The sequence below is a fragment of the Manis pentadactyla genome, chromosome 9, assembly GCF_030020395.1.
Source record: "Manis pentadactyla isolate mManPen7 chromosome 9, mManPen7.hap1, whole genome shotgun sequence".
Taxonomy (NCBI): domain Eukaryota; kingdom Metazoa; phylum Chordata; class Mammalia; order Pholidota; family Manidae; genus Manis; species Manis pentadactyla.
The window spans coordinates 45,415,332-45,438,576 of NC_080027.1; the positions used below are offsets into that span (position 1 = coordinate 45,415,332).

General features: G+C 40.6%; 1 protein-coding gene and 1 pseudogene across 2 annotated transcripts; both read left to right on the forward strand.

Annotated features, from left to right (window-relative positions):
- Positions 1–2,631: 2,631 nt before the first annotated feature.
- On the forward strand, positions 2,632–3,537 carry LOC118933036 (olfactory receptor 52E8-like; annotated as a pseudogene).
- A 13,374-nt stretch (positions 3,538–16,911) lies between these two features.
- Positions 16,912–20,637, forward strand: LOC118933097 (olfactory receptor 52E4). Of its 2 annotated transcripts, XM_057507280.1 has the most exons (2): positions 16,918–17,833; positions 20,370–20,637. In XM_057507280.1, the coding sequence occupies exons 1-2, from the start codon at positions 16,918–16,920 to the stop codon at positions 20,402–20,404; spliced, it is 951 nt and encodes a 316-aa protein (XP_057363263.1). In that variant the 3' UTR covers positions 20,405–20,637. The 2 variants fall into 2 exon arrangements, with proteins under 2 accessions (XP_036782965.2, XP_057363263.1); XM_036927070.2 differs by lacking the exon at positions 20,370–20,637 and having other exon boundaries at positions 16,912–17,856.
- The last annotated feature ends 2,608 nt before the right edge of the window (positions 20,638–23,245 follow it).

A 23,245-nucleotide genomic window follows, 5' to 3' on the forward strand; every position in this document is an offset into this window, starting at 1 on the left:
GAATGGGAGCCATCATCTATCACTGGTCATTCTGTAAATTGATACAGCCACTGAGGAAAACATTTTGGTACTTCTCCAAAAAGTTGAGCATAAAATTACAAGATGGCTCAAAAATTCCACTCCTTGGTATATATACCTAAAATAATTAGAATTAGGCGTTCAAACAAGAATGTTCACAGCAGCACTAGTGACAATAGCCAAAGTATGGAAACAACCCAAATGTGCACCAACTGAAGAATATATAAATAATAAAAGTGGATCCATACAATGTAATATTCTTTAGCCATAAAAAGAAATTAAATGCTTATAATATGCTACAACAGGGATGCAATATAAAAACATGTTAAGTTAAAGAAGGTAGGCACAAAGGAATACAAATATATGATTCCATTTATATGTATTATCCAGAATAAATTCATAGAGAAAATTCACTGAGGCAGACACAGGTTAGTGGTTTCCGGATGCTGCAGAGGGGGGAGAAAGGGGAGTGACTGCTCCATGGGCACATGATTTCCTTTTGGAGTGATGGAAATTTTATAGAAATAGACAGTGATGAGAGTTGCACAATACTGTGAATATCCTCAGTGTTGCTGAATTGTAAACTTTAAAATGGTTAAAATGGTAAATTTCATGTTATATATCTTTTATTGCACACATACACATGCACACAAAAGAGTTCCTGGTTACACAGATGCCCAGCAATACCCAAAGGACTGGTCCAAGCAATTTATAGATGATAAGAGAAAAAGGATAAGGAAGAAGAAAGGAGAGAATAAGATACAATGTGACCTGTCATAAATACTATATGGAATAACAAGAACTGGCAATTGACCAAGTAGGAGACAGCAGTGTTCACTGAGATTTCCCTAGAGCTTCTCTTCAGTGGTGCAGTGACCAAAGGGAACCCCTATTCATTTTAACTTCAAAACCTCCACCTCTTTGGTACCCAGGAGACGAGTACAAATTCTCCCAACACACTCCCCCCAACACACACATTTTGTTTATACCTCTGGTAGTATATTGAAGTCCTGTCCTAAACCACTCGTGTGTGTGTGTGTGTATTTGTGTGTGTGTTGTGTGTGTGTAAAAATTTCAGTAACCTAATTCACAGTTGCTACATGACTCCTTAAGATGGAAGACAGGGAACTTGGTAAGTGCTTCTAATCTGTGAGGCTGTGCAATGTGTGCATGGGCCATGCAGCATCAGTCAGCCTGGAGACTGAGTTCAATCATGTGTGCAACCTATCAGTCAATCAGTCATGTATATGTAATAAGCCCCAATAAAATCTCTGAACATCAAAGCTCAGAAGAGCTTCCCTGGATGACAGGACTGCTCCGTACCTGCGGTCACACACTAACGTCAGGAAAGTCACTCACCCTGACGCAATGGGAGAGGACAATGGATTCCTCAGATTTGGAAACCTTACATGGCCCTAACCATTTCTTCCTTTCTCTGATTTTAATCTTTCCCTACAATAAACTAGTAAAAGAGCTTTCAGTGAGTTCTGTGAGTCTGTCTTATAAGTGACTGAAACCGGGGGTAGTTTGGGAAACTCCCTGAACTTGCACTTGACGTCAGAAGTGAGGAGAGTCTCTGAACTGAGCCCTCCAACTGTGGTTCAGCTCCAGGCAGCAGATCGCATCTGATGGCACATTTCTGTCAGTGATCTTAGAAGTCAACACGTTCTCGAAAAAGAACTTCATAGGGGAAAGAAACTTCACAGATTAGCATTCCCCATGACAACTTTTCTTAAATTTCTACTTGGGGTCACTTAATTTTAGATATCTAATACTAAGAATTGCATGGGGCTACTTCTAGACCCTCAATTCTGTTACAGTGACTCTTTTTCTAGTTTCTTTTCCTTTTTTGCCAGTGACACTGTCATAATCATCTTGGTTTACCGAACGTCTCAACATCTGAGCATGTAAATTTTCCTAATTTATTCTTCTTTGAGTTAATTTTAGCTATTCTAGATCTTTTCATTTTTCTCCATTCCTTCATTTTCTTCCTTGGTCCTTTCACTACTTCCATGAACAAGTTTGCAAAGACAGGCCCAGATCACTGTCACAAAACTTAATTTCCATCTAATTTCAAGTCTTGGTTCTATTCTTATTAGCTTGCAAGCAATAGGAAGTTAACCTACAAAAACCTTTCTCTTCCATAAAGCAGACACCAGCACAACCTGTGCCACAGATTCAGGTGAGGCAATACATGAAAATAATGGTAAGAATGATGTCTGAAAATTGTAGGTACTGAATTAATGATCGCTATTACTTTTGTTGTGGTATTATCATTATCAACTTTAGTATCTTCTAGTTGCATTTATTTACTGAAGAAGAGGAGAACTGGGGTGTTTAATTGCACCAAACCCATAACTTTAAAAGAGACACAATGTTAGTCTCTGTTTGGTATCTCACTCTCTCAAATAGATGACGCAGGTGAGGCTTGGTGCTGGGATTATTTATAGAGAGCTGAAAAAGGAGAAAGAATCAAATGTCTTTAGAGAAATGTATTCCTAATATCAATTCTTTGGGGATATTTTTTATTTTTAGTATTTGTAGATCTCAGTTAACTGTGGATGAATTGTGCATTGGGAACCACAAAACTTGTCATCATCCGCCTGCAGCAGAATGTCTTCTTCCAGTGTCACTGAGTCCCGTCTTTATTTCTCTTGCTGGGGATTCCAGGGTTGGACGTTGCACAAATCTGGTTTAGCTTTCCCTTCTGTGCCATGTACCTGATTGCCCTTGTTGGAAATGTTCTCATTCTGATTGTAACCTGGTCTGATCATAGTCTCCACCAGCCCACATCCTACTTTCTGGCCATGCTGTCACTGATTGCCCTGAGTCTCCCTACCTCTACCATCCCCTAAATCATGGGTATTTTCTGGTTCAACTTTGTAGAGCTGTGCTTTGATTGCTGCGTTGCTCAAGTATTTTTTATTCACTCTTTAACAGTCATGTAGCGCACTGTAGTTCTTACCACGGGTTTTCATCGCTATGTGGCTATTTGCAACCCCCTCAGTTACAGCGTGATCTTCACCAACAGAGTCACTGTTGTAATTGCTATGCTGGTGGTTCCAAGAAGCTTATGCACGACTGTTCCCATCATTTTCCTCCTCCCGAGGCTTCCTTACTGTGGACACACAGTCATCCCTCATACCTATTGTGAGCATATGGCAGTGGGTTTTGTGCCAGCATCAGTGCCAATGTGTAATATGGTCTTGGGAATATTTTTGTCTTGTTTCTGGATATGCTTCTTATCATTATCTCTTATGCTAGGATTTTATACATTGTCTTCCAATTCCCGTCAATGATGCCCATCTGAAGGTTCTAAATACTTGTACTTCACACATATGTGTCATCTTAGCCTTCTTTGGCCCAGCTCACCTCTCCCTCCTCACTCACAGCATCCCCCAGTATATCCACATCCTACTGGATAATCTTCACGTAGTCATCCCCCATGTCCTTAACCCAATCATACATGGCATCAAGACCAAGAAGAACCAGGAGTGAGTACAGAATTTTTTTGTTTAAAAAACATTGAATGAGAGGTAATTCATTTGGTTATGAAGGTACAGAGCCTGAGAGCTCTCCTTAGAGCTGTTTTCCATGAACCTTTGTTTCTTAAGGCATTCTGAAGCAGAAAGAAAACTTGCCATTTGCGACAATGTGGGTAGACCTAGAGGGTATTGTACTAAGTGAAATAAGCTAGACAGAGAAAGAGAAACACCACAAGACTTCATTTATATGGGCAATCTAACACCTCAAACCTCCTGCGACCCCTGAAGCTATCCCAGGACTGGATTCCAGTCCTGCTCTACTATGGACCAGGCAGTTCTGCCAGATCAGAGCCCAGCCCAGTGACACAACCAGGAGCACGTTCAGGACGCAGGGAAGCCATGGCCTGCTGCAGTCTTGCTCACAGGCCTGCAGTCCACACCAGAGTCAGGGGAATGGTTTCCAGCTCTACTCAACCCTGATCTCAAAGGTACTCCCGTCATGTCAGCGAACCCCAGGACAAGGACTTCACCTGCCAAACCAGTCTGAAAATAGGAAGCGGGGTCTGCTCTTTCAGTACACACCCCAACTCAAGGCTACACGGGTCACAAAGAATCAGACAAACATGGCACAACAATAGTAACTAATAAAGCTCCAATAACTGACCCTAATGAACTGGAGATCTGTGAAATGTTTGACAAAGAGTTCAAAATAATCTTAAAGAAGCTCAATTCCCTACAAGAGAAAACAGACAACCCAGAAATCAGGAAAACAATGCATGTACAAAAATGAGAGTCTATAAAGGAATAGATACCATAAAAATGCACCATATAGAAATCCTGGAGGTGAAGAATAATGATACAATAATGATAAAAAATACATGGTCTGCATATAGAGTGAAATATTATTCAGCCTAAAAAATAAGGAAGCCCTGCCATTGAAACAATATAGAAGAAACTGAGGACCTATATGAAGATCTAAGTGAAAAGAGCTAGTCACATTAAAAAAATAATAATGCACGAATGTGGTTTTATTTGGACTATTTAAAAAGTGCTGAATTCATAGTAACATAGAGTTCAGTGGTGGCTACTAGAGGCTGGGGCCTGGGAAAAGAGGGGAGATTAAAAAATGAAAGTAGAATGGTAGTTGCCAGGGGATGGAAAGAGGTGGGTAGGGGGACTTCTTATTCAATGTGTACCGTTTCAGATTTTACAAAATGAAAAATACTGAGGACAGGAAGTGATTATAGTTGTTGCATAACAATATAAATATAAGTAAGGGTGAACTGTACATTGGGAATAGAGGTTGTAAATTTTATGCTATGGGTGCTCCTCCAAAATAAAAAATTGGAAAAAAAGTGAAAAAGGAGACACTAAACCAAAGAAAAAATGTGCGTGTTACACTAGGAGTACAAGGTGATCTGAACACACAAGAGACCTGCAGGTCATGCTTGGATACTTCATTCTGAAGACCATTGGGGTGGTCACGGTAACTGAGGAAGAGCTGAAGGAAAGGGGAAGTGAGTGGTGGCTATTTGAAGACTAGAACTTATGATCTCCAAAGACTGTAATGTTTTGGAGAGTCATGAAGCAGAAAACGTTCATTGGGTATTTCCGAAAGACTCTGACCACAATCATGTTTTTGGTTAGTCACCATTTTTCATATAAAGCCATAGCAAACAAGGGAAGAATTTTAAGAAGAGACTGGATAGAGCCAACCTTGGATTGGGAAGATAGATGTAGATACAGTGGGCAGGATGGGTGCATGAGGCAGTAGCCTAGAACCAGGGAGCAAGCTTCTCACTAATCAAAAAAAGCTGTGTTGGGGCGGAGCCAACATGGCGGCATGAGTAGGACAGTGGGAATCTCCTCCCAAAAACATATATACTTTTGAAAATATAACAAACACAACTAGCCCTAAAAGAGAGACCAGAAGACGCAGGACAGTGGCCAGACTGCAGCTACACCAGCGAGAACCCAGCGACTGGTGAAAGGGGTAAGATACAAGCCCCGGCCCGGCGGGACCCGAGCGCCCCTCCCCCCAGCTCCCGGCGGGAGAACAATAGGCAGAGCTGGAGGGAGACGGAGCCCAGGACTGCCGAACACCCAACCCCAGCCATCTGGGCCAGAGCGCAGGCACAGTACGTGCCCAGGGAGCCCTGGATACTGGGGGAACAGGGAGTAAGACCTCTGAGCGGGTGCCGAAGCTGATGCCCCTGTGACAAAGAAAAGCGGGGGCTTTTTGAAAGTCTTAAAGGGACAGGGACTTAACAGCTTGACGGAAACAACCCAGGTCACAGTACAGCAGCTGGAAATTACAGGGAAAACCGGGTGCATTAACTCCCTGGGCAACAGCTCTGAGACCCCTCACAAAGGCAAACAGTCAAGCAGCCCCCCCATCCATTACCCCACCGGGCGCTGCGAAAGCAGAGAAGCAGCCTGAGACAAATTCCGCCCACAGAAAGGGAAATTTCTCCCTTCCGGCCAGGCAAGACACAAAGACCCACTCTACACGCAATTACCCAACACAAGCCACTAGGGGTCGCAGTTGTCCCAGTAAAGAAAGGCCAGTAGCAAGTGAAAATTTTGGCCCTCCCAGCTGACAGTCAATAGCACCTATCAACATGAAAAGGCAAAAAAATATGATCCAGACAAGACTAACCCAGACAGCTTCGGCATCAGCTACATCTTCCCCTGAGAAGGAATCTGGGGAGATAGATTTAGCCAGTCTACCTGAAAAAGAATTCAAAACAAAAGTCATAACCATGCTGATGGACTTGCAGAGAAATATGCAAGAACTAAGGAAGGAGAATTCAGAAATAAAACAAGCTCTGGAAGGACTTCAAAACAGAATGGACGAGATGCAAGGGACCATTAATGGACTAGAAAACAGAGAACAGGAACGCAGAGAAGCTGATGCAGAGAGAGATAAAAGGATCTCCAGGAATGAAAGAATTTTAAGAGAGCTGAGTGACCAAATGAAAAGGAACAATATAAGAATCATAGGTATCCCAGAAGAAGTAGAGAGAGAAAAGGGGATAGAACATGTCTTTGAAGAAATAATTGCTGAAAATTTCCCCAAACTAGGTGAAGAAATGGCCTCTCAGACCACAGAGGTACACAGAACTCCCATGACAAGGGATCCAAGGAGGGCAACACCAAGACACATAATAATTAAAATGACAAAGATCAAAGACAAGGACAAAGTATTACAGGCAGCCAGAGAGAAAAAAAAGGTCACCTACAAAGGAAAACCCATCAGGCTATCATCAGACTTCTCAACAGAAACCCTACAGGCCAGAAGAGAATGGCATGATATACTTAATGCAATGAAACAGAATGGCCTCGAACCAAGACTACTGTATCCAGCACGAATATCATTTAAATATGAAGGAGGGATTAAACAATTCCCAGAGAAGCAAAAGTTGAGGGAATTTGCCTCCCACAAACCACCTCTACAGGGCATCCTACAGGGACTGCTCTAGATGGGAGCACTCCTAAAAAGAGCACACAACAAAACACCCAACATATGAAGAAGGGAGGAGGAGGAATAAGAAGGGAGAGAAATAAAGAATCATCAGACTGTGTTTATAATAGCTCAACAAGCGAGTTAAGTTAGACAGTAAGATAGTAAAGAAGCTAACCCTAAACCTTTGGTAACCACAAACTTAAAGCCTGCAATGGCAATAAATTCATACCTTTCAATAATCACCCTAAATGTAAATGGAATGAATGCACCAATCAAAAGACACAGAGTAATAGAATGGATAAAAAAGCAAGATCCATCCATATGCTGCTTACAAGAGACTCACCTCAAACCCAAAGATGCGCACAGACTTAAAGTCAAGGGATGGAAAAAGATATTTCAAGCAAACAACAGAGAGAAGAAAGCAGGTGTTGCAATTCTGGTATCAGACAAAACAGACTTCAAAATAAAGAAAGTAACAAAAGACAAAGAAGGACATTACATAATGATAAAGGGCTCAGTCCATCAAGAGGATATAACCAATATAAATATATATGCACCCAATACAGGAGCACCAACATACCTGAAACAAATATTAATAGAACTAAAGGAGGAAATAGAATGCAATGCATTCATTCTAGGAGACTTCAACACACCACTCACTCCAAAGGACAGATCCACCAGACAGAAAATAAATAAGGACACAGAGGCACTGAACAACACATTAGAACAGATGGACCTAATAGACATCTACAGAACTCTACATCCAAAAGCAACAGGATACACATACTTCTCAAGTGCACATGGAATATTCTCCAGAATAGACCACATACTAGGACACAAAAAGAACCTCAGTAAATTCCAAAAGATTGAAATCCTACCAACCAACTTTTCAGACCACACAGGCATTAACTAGAAATAAACTCTTCAAAGAAAGCAAAAAAGGCTCTCAAACACATGGAGGCTAAACAACACGCTCCTAAATAATCAATGGATCAATGACCAAATCAAAATGGAGATCCAGCAATATATGGAAACAAATGACAACAACAACACTAAGCCCCAACGTCTGTGGGACACAGCAAAAGCAGTCTTAAGAGGAAAGTATATAGCAATCCAAGCATATTTAAAAAAGGAAGAGCAATCCCAAATGAACGGTCTAATGTCACAACTATCGAAATTGGAAAAAGAAGAACAAATGAGGCCTAAGGTCAGCAGAAGGAGGTACATAATAAAGATCAGAGAAGAAATAAATAAAATTGAGAAGAATAAAACAATAGCAAAAATCAATGAAACCAAGAGCTTGTTCTTCGAGAAAATAAACAAAATAGATAAGCCTCTAGCCAGACTTATTAAGAGGAAAAGAGAGTCAACACAAATCAACAGTATCAGAAATGAGAAAAGAAAAATCACGACGGACCCCGCAGAAATACAAAGAATTATTAGAGACTACTATGAAAACCTATATGCTAACAAGCTGGGAAACCTAGGAGAAATGTACAACTTCCTAGAAAAATACAACCTTCCAAGACTGACCCAAAAAGAAACAGAAAATCTAAACAGACCAATTACCAGCAACGAAATTGAAGCGGTAAACAAAAAACTACCAAAGAACAAAACCCCCGGGCCAGATGGATTTACCTCGGAATTTTATCAGACATACAGGGAAGACATAATACCCATTCTCCTTAAAGTTTTCCAAGAAATAGAAGAGGAGGGGATACTCCCAAACTCATTCTATGAAGCTAACATCACCCTAATACCAAAACCAGGCAAAGACACCACCAAAAAAGAAAACGACAGACCAATATCCCTGATGAACGTAGACGCAAAAACACTCAACAAAATTTTAGCAAACCGAATTCAAAAATACATCAAAACCATCGTACACCATGACCAAGTGGGATTCATCCCAGGGATGCAAGGATGGCACAACATTCGAAAGTCCATCAATATCATCCACCACATCAACAAAAAGAAAGACAAAAACCACATGATCATCTCCATAGATGCTGAAAAAGCATTTGACAAAGTTCAACATCCATTCATGATAAAAACTCTCAGCAAAATGGGAATAGAGGGCAAGTACCTCAACATAATAAAGGCCATCTATGAAAAACCCACAGCCAACATTATATTGAACAGCGAGAAGCTGAAAGCATTTCCGCTGAGATCGGGAACTAGACAGGGATGCCCACTCTCCCCACTGTTATTTAACATAGTACTGGAGGTACTAGCCACGGCAATCAGACAAAATAAAGAAATACAAGGAATCCAGATTGGTAAAGAAGAAGTTAAACTGTCACTATTTGCAGATGACATGATACTGTACATAAAAAACCCTACAGACTCCACCCCAGAACTACTAGAACTGATATCGGAATACAGCAAAGTTGCAGGATACAAAATCAACACACAGAAATCTGTGGCTTTCCTATATACCAACAATGAACCAACAGAAAGAGAAATCAGGAAAACAACTCCATTCACAATTGCATCAAAAAATAAAATACCTAGGAATAAACCTAACCAAAGAAGTGAAAGACTTATATTCTGAAAACTACAAGTCACTCTTAAAAGAAATTAAAGGGGACACTAACAGATGGAAACGCATCCCATGCTCATGGCTAGGAAGAATTAATATCGTCAAAATGGCCATCCTGCCCAAAGCAATATACAGATTTGATGTGATCCCTATGAAACTACCAGCAACATTCTTCAATGAACTGGAACAAATAATTCAAAAATTCATATGGAACCACCAAAGACCCCGAATAGCCAATGCAATCCTGAGAAAGAAGAATAAAGTAGGGGGGATCTCACTCCCCAACTTCAAGCTCTATTATAAAGCCATAGTAATCAAGACAATTTGGTACTGTCACAAGAACAGAGCCACAGACCAATGGAACAGACTAGACAATCCAGACATTAACCCAGACATATATGGTCATTTAATATTTGATAAAGGAGCCATGGACATACAATGGCGAAATGACAGTCTCTTCAACAGATGGTGTTGGCAAAACTGGACAGCTACATGTAGGAGAATGAAACTGGGCCATTGTCTAACCCCATATACAAAAGTAAACTCAAAATGGATCAAAGACCTGAATGTAAGTCACGAAACCATTAAACTCTTGGAAGAAAACATAGGCACAAACCTCTTAGACATAAACATGTGTGACCTCTTCTTGAACATATCTCCCCGGGCAAGGAAAACAACAGCAAAAATGAACAATTGGGACTATATTAAGCTGAAAAGCTTCTGTACAGCAAAAGACACCATCAATAGAACAAAAAGGAACCCTACAGTATGGGAGAATGTCTTTGAAAATGACACATCCGATAAAGGCATGGAGTCCAGAATATATAAAGAGCTCACACGCATCAACAAACAAAAAACAAATAACCCAATTAAAAAATGGGCAAAGGAACTGAACAGACGGTTCTCCAAAAAAGAAATACAGATGGCCAACAGACACATGAAAAGATGCTCCACATCGCTAATTATCAGAGAAATGCAAATTAAAACTACAATGAGGTATCACCTCACACCAGTAAGGATGGCTGCATTCAAAAGACAAACAACAACAAATGTTGGCGAGGCTGTGGAGAAAGGGGAACCCTCCTAAACTGCTGGTGGGAATGTAAACTTGTTCAACCATTGTGGAAAGCAGTATGGAGGTACATCAAAATGCTCAAAACAGACATACCATTTGACCCAGGAATTGCACTCCTAGGAATTTACCCTAAGAACGCAGGAATCAAGTATGAGAAAGACCAATGTACCCCTATGTTTATCGCAGCACTATTTACAATAGCCAAGAATTGGAAGCAACCTAAATGTCCATCGATAGATGAATGGATAAAGAAGATGTGGTACATATACACAATGGAATACTACTCAGCCATAAGAAAAGGGCAAATCCAACCATTTGCAGCAACATGGATGGAGCTGGAGGGTATTATGCTCAGTGAAACAAGCCAAGCAGAGAAAGAGAAATACCAAATGATTTCACTTATCTGTGGAATATAAGAACAAAGGAAAAACTGAAGGAACAAAACAGCAACAGAATCACAGAACTCAAGAATGGACTAACAGGTACCAAAGGGAAAGGGACTGGGGAGGATGGGTGGGTAGGGAGGGATAAGGGGGGGCAGAAAAAGAGGGGTATTAAGATTAGCATCCATAGCGGGGTGGGAGAAAGGGGAGGGCTGTACAACACAGAGAAGACAAGTAGTGATTCTACAACAGCTTGCTACGCTGATGGACAGTGACTGTAAAGGAGTATATAGGGGGGACCTGGTATAGGGGAGAGCCTAGTAAACAAAGTATTCGTCATGTAAGTGTAGATTAATGATTTAAAAAAAAAAAAAAGCAGTTCCTATGTGGTGACCTCTAATGAGTTCTACACAATGATATAAAGGGCATATAAAAGTGTAGGCAAAGGGTCTGTTTGTGTTTATACAGTGGATCAAAGCCTAATTTGCCTACCCCGAAAATGAACTAAGATACGATATGAAAAAGAACTTCCAACATCAGCACTCTCGGGAAGACTCATGACAGAAGATGATCAGCAAAAAAAAACCAAAAAACTCCATCAAAGATCCACGCACTGTCACAGGTGTAGATGCACTCATCCCACAAGTTCCTGGACTTGCCATGGGAATGAGGAAGGAGATATCTAAGCTGGCCTGTGCATACACTAAAACAAAAATTGGACTGGATCTATACTGTTGGAACTCAAACAAAAATTAGGAGAAGTGCAAATTGTAGCACTCCAAAATCTTACAACCACAGACTATTTATCGTTAAAAGAACAAATGGGATATGAACAGTCCCTAGTAATGGGTTGTTCTAGTTTATCTGAATTCTCTCTGACTGTTTAAGTTCAGTCGGACAATATCCACTATATCATAGATAAGTTTTCACAAATGCCTAAGGTGCCTAACTGGTTTCCTTGGTTTCACTGGAGATGGCTGGTAATTACAGGTATGCTGTGGTTAGGTAACTATATTCCTATTATGTTAATGTGTGGGCACAATTTAATTAGTAGTTTAAAACCTATCCATGCTTAAGTTACTCTACAAGAAGATATGTCAAAGAAATAATCAATCTTCCCAGATTTTCTTCTGCCTGCTACTTCTATAGCTTTTCTTCTTCCTACCTAATCACAACCTTTAAATAGAACTCGTGCCACATGTCGAATTTACCGAGTATCATAATTCTTCCAAGTGGTAAAGACACCTCAAGACAAATGCTGGGCATAGAAGCCACAGGGCATAAATATGCAAAGAAGTAAAAAGCTAACCTTTTCAAACAATAAGGCTTCTCTCTCACTTACCAACGTTACATTTCCCTGTATGGCCCCGGAAGATGACTGGTTAGCCAGAGACGGGTAAGATTCCTCAAGGGAGGAACAACCTAAGACAGGCACAGTCGCAGGGGGCCATCTGGTGAGAAAATGGGGAGCAGCAGAGGTGAGGTTTAGAACCTCCCCCCTCATGTTCTGAGAGAAATCTTCTGCATATGTGGATGTTTACTGCCCTTGTCCAGCTTGGATTAACACATAGTCTACAGGCACACACCTGATCATCTACATTTGCTCTCTTACAACACTAAACTCTGTTTTCTACCTTTATCTCGTATCTACCTACCACTTCAGCATTTTACTAAAAATAATAATAATAGAGAAATGTGGTATCCACATATAAATCAAGTTTAAAAATCAAATGAATAGTCATATTTGAACTGACTGTGTATAGTTCATAATGCATGAACAAAACCGAAAGCTTCTGTGATGACTGCCCTTGTACTGTTCACTATGTAACTTATTCACTATGTAAGAATTTGTACTCCATGTAAGAATTTGTTCGTTATGCATCAGAAGATTGGAGACTGACGAAAATTAGGCTTGGGGTGGATTAATGATTGTGCATTGAGTATTGACCCCCCTATACAGAAATTTAATGTGGTTAACAACTATTTGATCAATAAATATGAGAGATACCCTCACAATATATATATATAAACACACTTCCAATTGTAAAATAAATAAGTAACCGGGATGTAATGTATAGCATAAGGAATATAGTCAAAATATTGTAACAACTTGGTATGGTGATACCTGGTACCTAGAATTATCATGTATATAAATGTTGAATCACTGTGTTGTACACCTGAAACTAATGTAATGCAATTCTGTTGTCAACTACCCTTCAATAAAAAAAAATAAAAAAATAAAAAAAAAAAAGCTGTGTTGAAAATGAGTCTCTATTAAATCTAACCAGAATCTCCTTTGCACCACAGGCATTAGCTTCCATCACTCAACAATTCAAAAGTGTCTGAAGATAGAAGATTAAAAATAAAACCAGGTTGTCTAATATATTCAATTGTCCTTCCTTCTTGCTCTATCTGCCCTCAGGAAACCATGAGCTACAGCACGTCCTCGTGACTATGAGGACCTCATCATCATCATCCTGGAAGGGAGATGCTAAGAGAATGAGGGACCTTCAGCTCTGGCTAAATTCTCACTTCTCAGGAGAATGTGGGGTTTTCTCCCCTGTCTGTGACAAGGACTACCACATCAAGGCCCCTCGACAAAAACTTAGGTGCTCACTATTAGTTATGTATTGGCAAGGAGAACTTTGCAGGGCTGGAAGTTGACACTATTAACTACAGGCATAAGCACTGCCAAAACACAGAGTCTAACATGTCTATTTCTTCCTTTTTTTATTATTAAGGTATCATTGATATACACTCTTAATGAAGGTTTCACATGAAAAACATTGTGGTTACTATATTCACATCTATTTCTTCTTCATTTTCTGAACCACAGTTTTAACAAAGCCAAACTGCACCTGGATTCACACATTTCTATTAAACAAAGCAGAAGAGTTATTACTAAGGACAGTAACCTAAGTCACACTTTGAAGATTTAATGGAAGGAACTTGGCACTTCCATGCCTTCTGAAGAGGGCAGGATCAGTACCATCCCTCACAGAGACTCCTCTCCCTTTAGGATGTTTCTTTCCTTCACAGCTCATGAAATCCCCCTCCCCTGAGCTCAGGAGTTCTGTCCAGTCCAGTGAGGTGCCCCTGCAGGTGCACTAGGGAGGAAGAAGGAGGTAGACAGACTAATGACCCAGAGCCCAGAGGACTCTGAACGCTAAGCTCTGGGACTCTGGGACATGATGAGGCTGAGGGACGTCCTTACTCACTATAAAGGTTTCCTCCATGTGACAGGATGGATGTGGGGTATGGAGGCTTGATGGGGCTCCTGAGGAAAGGGATGCAGGGGAGATGAGATACTAGAGAGGAAAAGAAGGGCACAAGGAGAAGGTAAAGAAGGAGAGAACGGGACAGTAGCCTCCCCTTGGCTGAGAAGTGACCCAAAGCACCGCTCTCCATTCTCTTCACAAAGAAGGCACCAGAGCCCACAGACTGGAGCAGAAGTCAGCAGGTGAGCCGATGACACACCAGCAAGTACTATGCAGCATCATCTCACTCACTCACACACACACACACGGTCACACACACACAGTCACACACTACACACCTCACACCCAGATCCCACAAACATGTAGCAGTGTACCCACATCTGAGAGCACCAAAGAATGAGTGTTGTTCTGGCAGAAAACTAGTGACGGGGAAGCAGAGCCAGCACCTAGGCTGCTGTGGTGCGTGAGGCTGAAGGGGGACACTGCAGGTCACGGTCATAGGTCTGAGGTTGGAGATGGAGGTGTGGCAAGGTCATAACCAAATCAAATGATGAGGGTTTTAAGCTTTTGCTCTGCACAATTACCTTAGTTTTTCTCCTACATAGGCCTGGGAAATTCAGAGGTCATCAATTCCTACTTCGGCTCCTGTGTACCCTCTCCATGGGTACATGTATCCAAGGCTCCTTAATGGCACCCAACACACCTGCTAGATCAGCCTTACCCAGTGCTCCCTCCTGCCTTCTGCTTCATGGCCCCGTCATGTCAGAGCCTGACAGAAGGTCCCCTCCCATCAACAGTGTGAGAAATCTGTAAGGAGAGGAGAACACGGTCTATGTTCCATCTGAGCTGCGCTGGATTATGTGGGCATCCACAGAGGCCTAGAAATGAGTCACAGTGTGAGGCCCGGTGCCTCCCATTCACCTTGGAATGTTCTGTGTCATCCCTCCCTCCTACCTCCTCCACCTCACCTTACAGCCACCATGAGTTCTTCCTCATAATGGATGCTTTACAATCTAGGAAGTTATTTGTGTTACAGGGGATTTTTAGAAGTTTACAGTTAAAAGGAAAACAAATTTTAGGGGAGTACTAATAATGTAAATAACTACCATTTACTGAATATACCCTATGGGCCAACACTGTATATGCATTGGTCTTATTTCTCCTTAAAATAAGTCACAGTGGATAGAATTCATTAACCCAATTTCACAGAACTAACTGCCTTGAAAAGTAAAGGTGTTGTCACTGGTTCTTCAGCTAAAAGATGGCATGGCCAAACGTATTGAGTGATTTCAAAGTTGATATAAATCATCTGTAATATTGTGTAATTAGCATCCCATTAATGGGGAAAAGAGCCAATAGAGTAAAAGAAAATTTATAACTGCAATAAACAGAGTGTGGGTGGGCACTAAAGAGGAAAGATCTTTAATTAACATACCTGAGCTTCAAAATGGATTCTGGGTCTGGGATCCTTGTCAGTGTGCACATCTAGGAAAAGATGGAATTTTTGCCTTCCTCCATGAATAATCCTTGAGCATATCGGCCCCACACTGTCTGCCTCTGCATGTGGCCCACAGCTGCTGCAGAAACAGGCAATCATTATGAACAAAACTGGGAGATGGTGGATTCCCCTTGATTTTGCCATCTACTGTCAGAGAAGAGTCCCTTCTCACACTCACCTGGAAACTTGTCCCCCAGCTGGTGAAAACCAGCCCCCTGGAGATGCGGCCAGCTCTGAACTGTGACTCTCATGCTGTATCATCCTAGCTATTCCCAGAGACCCTCCCAAATGAAGTTCCATAACCGCTGTCGTCTTTACTCTGAGCTTGACATCTGCCCCCCGACATTGCCAACACTGTGTTCTTCCTGCACATAGTAGTTTTCACTCCAGCTGCTGTGGGGGAAGAGAAACACCTTTTCTCCTATGAAACAGGGGATTACTTATTCCCTTGTTGGATATTACTTCTGGGCAATAACTACCTGGCAGTTATAAGTAAATAAATTCTTAATAAAACTTTTTATTTTTCTCTGTCTCACACAGAAAGTCATGTATATAATTCCACATACAAATATACAACATAAACAACATCAGGGATTTCTCAGAATCAACAGAAGTCTAGAGGTATGGGACTGGAAACAAGCCATTCCATAAGGTTACGAAGCACTAACTATAGTGATGGTCTCACAGTAGAAAGACCATGTGACAAGTTGAAAGACAGACATTATGACTAACATCCCAAATGTCATGCTACTGTCTCAGGTCCATGAGGCAAATCTTAACATTTTTATTATATTGAAACACAGACAATGGTATGAGTCAGCTGTTCTCATTTGGACTTTAGATTATTTAATAGTTTGAGAACCACTGGATACACTAATTGCCCTGAAGAAAACAAGGGGCTACTTGAAAATGTAATGGAAGGCCATAAAATGTACATACATGTTATTTTCTGAAATACCAGCAGTTCATTCAAAGATCTCACTATTAAAAAAATAATGCCAAAGACAACACTGTCTATGATGAATTTCAGAAAAATGATGTGTTTTAGAAAATTGCTCAGTTGCCCTCTGAAAGAAGAGAACCCCTAATGACTGTAAAGTACCTACTCCTTCCATTACCCCCAGTGCATTCACAAGAGGTCTTTCCATCTTTCCAGGATCTTGATAAGAAAAGATTTTGAATTGAGTGGCATCCCACCTCCTTAATGAAATTCAGCAAGCCTTGTTAGGAGAATGTCTCCTATCAATGACACCCAGTTCCATCCCCTCTTCTTTCACCTGCTAGGGATACCGGGATTGGAAGCTGCACATTTCTGGATTGCTTTCCCATTCTGTGCTGTGTACCTGATTGCCCTCGTGGGGAACATCACCATTCTCTTTGTCATCAAGACGGAACACAGTCTCCACCAGCCCATGTTCTACTTCCTCGCCATGTTGGCTGTGATTGATCTGGGTCTGTCCACGTCCACCATCCCCAAAATGCTGGGTATCTTCTGGTTCAGCCTCCATGAGATCAGCTTTGAGGGCTGCCTTACTCAGATGTTCTTTGTTCACGTGTTTGCAGGCATGGAGTCTGTTTTACTGGTGGCCATGGCATATGACCGCTTTGTTGCCATCTGCAACCCTCTCCAGTACACCATGATCCTCACCAATAAAACCATTGGCCTCCTAGCCTCTCTTGTTGTGGGAAGACACTTGATTATTTCAACTCCATTTGTGTTTCTCATTCTGAGGCTGCCCTTCTGTGGGCATGACATCATCCCTCACACATACTGTGAGCACATGGGTCTTGCCAGGTTGGCCTGTGCACCCATCAAGGTCAATGTTATCTACGGGCTCGTGGCGATTTCTAACGCCTTTGTGGATGTGATCCTCATTGCCTCCTCCTACGTGCTCATCCTTCAAGCTGTTTTCCGCCTACCCTCTCAGGATGCCCGACTAAAGGCTCTCAATACCTGTGGCTCTCATGTCTGTGTCATGCTCTGCTTTTACACACCAGCATTTTTCTCTTTTATGACACACCGCTTTGGACACAACATTCCCCGCTATATCCACATTCTTTTGGCTAATCTATACGTGGTTGTCCCACCAGCCCTTAATCCAGTCATCTACGGGGTCAGGACCAAGCAGATCAGAGAGCGCGTGGTAAAGGTATTTGCACAGAAACAATAGTTCTGTGTGAAGACTCAGGAAATAGAGCCACCTATTACCCACATTTTAATATGCTGAGGTCTCTTTCGAATTTCTACTATATTAGATAGTAGTAGCCAGGGTTTTCAGTTTTATCAGAAGTGGTTTTGGTTTGACAGATAAAGTAAAGTGGCCTTTGCTGCCCTCTCTGCTCATCACCCCCAAGTAATTGGACAATGGGCAAGGACTAATGGAAAACGGGAAAATGTCCTGGTGGCAGCTAAGATTTTGGAGTAGAACAACTGATGGAAAAGAATTAGAACTCTCCCCATTTCTCCATATTTCTACTCTTTAAGAAAGTTAAGACTCTGAAGGAACACTGACCTAATAATATCATTTTTTAGATGCAGAGATAACATGAAGCCCGAGCTACTGGCAATTATACGCATTATAGCATCTCTTCTATAGATTTATATTTTTATATTAAACCTCAAATTTTGTGCCCTCTGGAATCATGACTCATATTTATTGTAATGCTCCCTCAGTCTTGTTACTGTCAGTCTTGCTCTCGTTCTCTTTCTGACCTGATCCTGCAATATTTATTTCACTCCCTCCCCGACTTTACCTCTCTCTCCACCATGAACACTGTATCTCCATCTACTATTATAAATCTCTTCCTCACTCTTTACCCAATAAACGATGTATTTGGCAATTGAGGAATATGAGAGTGTACAGCATGGGTATTAAGGACACATAGTATTACTTTCTCACTGAAGCAAAGTGATATTACATGTGAATAAATGTTTGTGCTCTGTGTCTAGTTCCAACTAAATTCTATCTACAGTTTCTCTTGTTACACCATTTACTTTCAGATACATACAGTTTCAGAAACTTTGTAAATGGAAATCAGAATCTATGCTTTCAACACAAAGCGACACTTAACATCAAGCTCTGTATGATGTCAGTACAATTTATTATGCCTATAGATATCCAATAGAAAGTCCCGTTTCCAAACTCCAAATGCAGAGGGAGAATTTGGTTTGATTTAAACTAGAACAGAGAAGCCCTGAACTGAAATTTGTGTCTGAGCAAGGCACCTTTGCTTACAAATCACACGTCTCCACTGTATTCTTTTTAGACCCACACACCAGGTTCACTAAAAACAGGCAAAGTGCACAGAAGCACACCAGCAGGGGGCATCATGAAATGGCGTGGATCTAGAGGAGAAGACAAGGGGAGAAATGATACCTGTTGCCATTTTGTATATCTGTGCAATTTTTGTGAATTTGGGCAGATCTAGGTCTGAATTTTCATACTACCAGAGCAAAATTCTTACTTTTACCACCTTGAGGAATTTATTTAGCCCTGTTTACATGGGTTATAATTTATTTATTTTTTTTAGCCCTTGCCTCATGGCACTGAAAACTTGATAAGAATGTGGAATTTTAAATATTGAAAGACATAAAAATTCACTTGACCTATTCATTTTATTTTGTTCCAAAGCAGTAAGTTCTGTACATAAAATACCGGTCCTGACCATCATCTGATGTAGCAAGAAATGGAAGACCACTCAGAAAATCCTTTTGAACACAAAGTCCTAATCTTGTAAACATTGGGTAGGAAATATTTTACATATATATGTGAGACTCCATTGTTGGTCTCGGTGGATATATCTAGGACAGTAGGAGATGGAGCCAGGAGCCTAGGATGGGTGTCAATAATGAGAGAGGACTCTGAGAGAGGGGTGGACAAAAGATAGTAAAAAGGAGTGACTGAAATTGATGCAGTTCATCCTACGGTCCATCGGTGCTGAGTGGTGAGGCATGACCATCCCCCAGGCCATCCCCATCTGTGCCACATAGAGACATACTCCACGCACACAAGGTATTTTCTTTTTTTACTTTTTTTTTTTTTGTAGATAATTATTTTTTATTGAAGGGTAGTTGACACAGTTTTACATTAGTTTCAGGTGTACAACACAGTGATTCAACATTTATATACATGATAATTCTAGGTACCAGGTATCACCATACCAAGTTGTTACAATATTTTGACTATATATTCCTTATGCTATACATTACATCCCGGTTACTTATTCATTTTACAATTGGAAGTGTGTACTTTTTTTTTTTTGAGGGCATCTCTCATATTTATTGATCAAATGGTTGTTAACAACAATAAAATTCTGTATAGGGGAGTCAATGTTCAATGCACAATCATTAATCCACCCAAAGCCTAATTTTCATCAGTCTCCAATCTTCTGAAGCATAACAAATAAGTTCTTACATGGAGAACAAATTTTTTTTTTTTTAATTGAAGGGTAGTTGACAACAGTATTGCATTACATTAGTTTCAGGTGTACAACACAGTGATTCAACATTTATATACATGATAATTCTAGGTACCAGGTATCACCATACCAAGTTGTTACAATATTTTGACTATATTCCTTATGCTATACATTACATCCCGGTTACTTATTTATTTTACAATTGGAAGTGTGTTTAAATATATATATATATATATATATATATATATATATATATATATATATTTTTTTTTTTGTGAGGGCATCTCTCATATTTATTGATCAAATAGTTGTTAACCACAATAAATTTCTGTATAGGGGGGTCAATACTCAATGCACAATCATTAATCCACCCCAAGCCTAATTTTCGTCAGTCTCCAATCTTCTGATGCATAATGAACAAATTCTTACATGGAGTACAAATTCTTACATAGTGAATAAGTTACATGGTGAACAGTGCAAGGGCAGTCATCACAGAAGCTTTCGGTTTTGTTCATGCATTATGAACTATACACAGTCAGTTCAAATATGACTATTCATTTGATTTTTAAACTTGATTTATATGTGGATACCACATTTCTCTATTATTATTATTTTTAATAAAATGCTGAAGTGGTAGGTAGATATGAGATAAAGGTAGAAAACAGAGTTTAGTGTTGTAAGAGAGCAAATATAGATGATCAGGTGTGTGCCTGTAGACTATGTGTTAATCCGAGCTAGACGAGAGCAATAAATATCCATGCATGCAGAAGATTTCTCTCAGAACATGAGGGGGGGGGTTCTAAGCCTCACCTCTGCTGCTCCCCATTTTCTCACCAGATGGCCCCCTGCGACTGTGCCTGTCTTAGGTTGTTCCTCCCTTGAGGAATCTTACCCGTCTCTGGCTAACCAGTCATCTTCCGGGGCCATACAGGGAAATGTAACGTTGGTAAGTGAGAGAGAAGCCTTATTGTTTGAAAAGGTTAGCTTTTTACTTCTTTGCATATTTATGCCCTGTGGCTTCTATGCCCAGCATTTGTCTTGAGGTGTCTTTACCACTTGGAAGAATTATGATACTCAGTAAATTCGACATGTGGCACGAGTTCTATTTAAAGGTTGTGATTAGGTAGGAAGAAGAAAAGCTATAGAAGTAGCAGGCAGAAGAAAATCTGGGAAGATTAATTATTTCTTTGACATATCTTCTTGTAGAGTAACTTCAGCATGGATAGGTTTTAAACTACTAATTAAATTGTGCACACACATTAACATAATAGGAATATAGTTACCTAACCAAAGCATACCTGTAATTACCAGCCATCTCCAGTGAAACCAAGAAAACCAGTTAGGCACCCTAGGCATTTGTGAAAAACCATCTATGATATGGTGGATATTGTCCGACTGAACTTAAACAGTCAGAGAGAATTCAGATAAACTAGAACAACCCATTCCCGGGGACTGTTCATATCCCGTATGTTCTTTTAACGATAAATAGTCTGTGGTTGTAAGATTTTGGAGTGCCACAATTTGCACTTCTCCCAATTCTTGGTTGAGTTCCAACAGTATAGATCCAGTCCAATTTTTGTTTTACTGTATGCACAGGCCAGCTTAGATATCTCCTTCTTCATTCCCATGGCAAGTCCACGAACTTGTGGGATGAGTGCATCTACACCTGTGACAGTGCGTGGATCTTTGATGGAGTTTTTTGGTTTTTTTGCTGATCATCTTCTGTCATGAGTCTTCCCGAGAGTGCTGATGTTGGAAGTTCTTTTTCATATCGTATCTTAGTTCATTTTCGGGGTAGGCAAATTAGGCTTTGATCCACTGTATAAACACAAACAGACCCTTTGCCTACACTTTTATATGCCCTTTATATCATTGTGTAGAACTCATTAGAGGTCACCACATAGGAACTGCTTTTTTTTTTTTTTAAATCATTAATCTACACTTACATGACGAATACTTTGTTTACTAGGCTCTCCCCTATACCAGGTCCCCCCTATATACTCCTTTACAGTCACTGTCCATCAGCGTAGCAAGCTGTTGTAGAATCACTACTTGTCTTCTCTGTGTTGTACAGCCCTCCCCTTTCTCCCACCCCGCTATGGATGCTAATCTTAATACCCCTCTTTTTCTGCCCCCCCTTATCCCTCCCTACCCACCCATCCTCCCCAGTCCCTTTCCCTTTGGTACCTGTTAGTCCATTCTTGAGTTCTGTGATTCTGTTGCTGTTTTGTTCCTTCAGTTTTTCCTTTGTTCTTATATTCCACAGATAAGTGAAATCATTTGGTATTTCTCTTTCTCTGCTTGGCTTGTTTCACTGAGCATAATACCCTCCAGCTCCATCCATGTTGCTGCAAATGGTTGGATTTGCCCTTTTCTTATGGCTGAGTAGTATTCCATTGTGTATATGTACCACATCTTCTTTATCCATTCATCTATCGATGGACATTTAGGTTGCTTCCAATTCTTGGCTATTGTAAATAGTGCTGCGATAAACATAGGGGTACATTGGTCTTTCTCATACTTGATTCCTGCGTTCTTAGGGTAAATTCCTAGGAGTGCAATTCCTGGGTCAAATGGTATGTCTGTTTTGAGCATTTTGATGTACCTCCATACTGCTTTCCACAATGGTTGAACAAGTTTTCATTCCCACCAGCAGTGTAGGAGGGTTCCCCTTTCTCCACAGCCTCGCCAACATTTGTTGTTTTTTGTCTTTTGGATGGCAGCCATCCTTACTGGTGTGAGGTGATACCTCATTGTAGTTTTAATTTGCGTTTCTCTGATAATTAGTGATGTGGAGCATCTTTTCATGTGTCTGTTGGCCATCTGTATTTCTTTTTTGGAGAACCGTCTGTTCAGTTCCTTTGCCCATTTTTAATTGGGTTATTTGTTTTTTGTTTGTTGATGCGTGTGAGCTCTTTATATATTCTGGACTCCATGCCTTTATCGGATGTGTCATTTTCAAAGATATTCTCCCATACTGTAGGGTTCCTTTTTGTTCTATTGATGGTGTCTTTTGCTGTACAGAAGTTTTTCAGCTTAATATAGTCCCAATTGTTTATTTTTGGTGTTGTTTTCCTTCCCCGGGGAGATATGTTCAATAAGAGGTCACTCATGTTTATGTCTAAGAGGTTTGTGCCTATG

Coding starts and splice junctions, on each gene's coding strand:
- LOC118933097 (XM_057507280.1), top strand. CDS start 16,918: ATGTCTCCTATCAATGACACCCAGTTCCATCCCCTCTTCTTTCACCTG. Junction 17,834..20,369: donor GATCAGAGAGCGCGTGGTAA/AGGTATTTGCAC, acceptor TATATATATATT/TTTTTTTTTGTGAGGGCATC.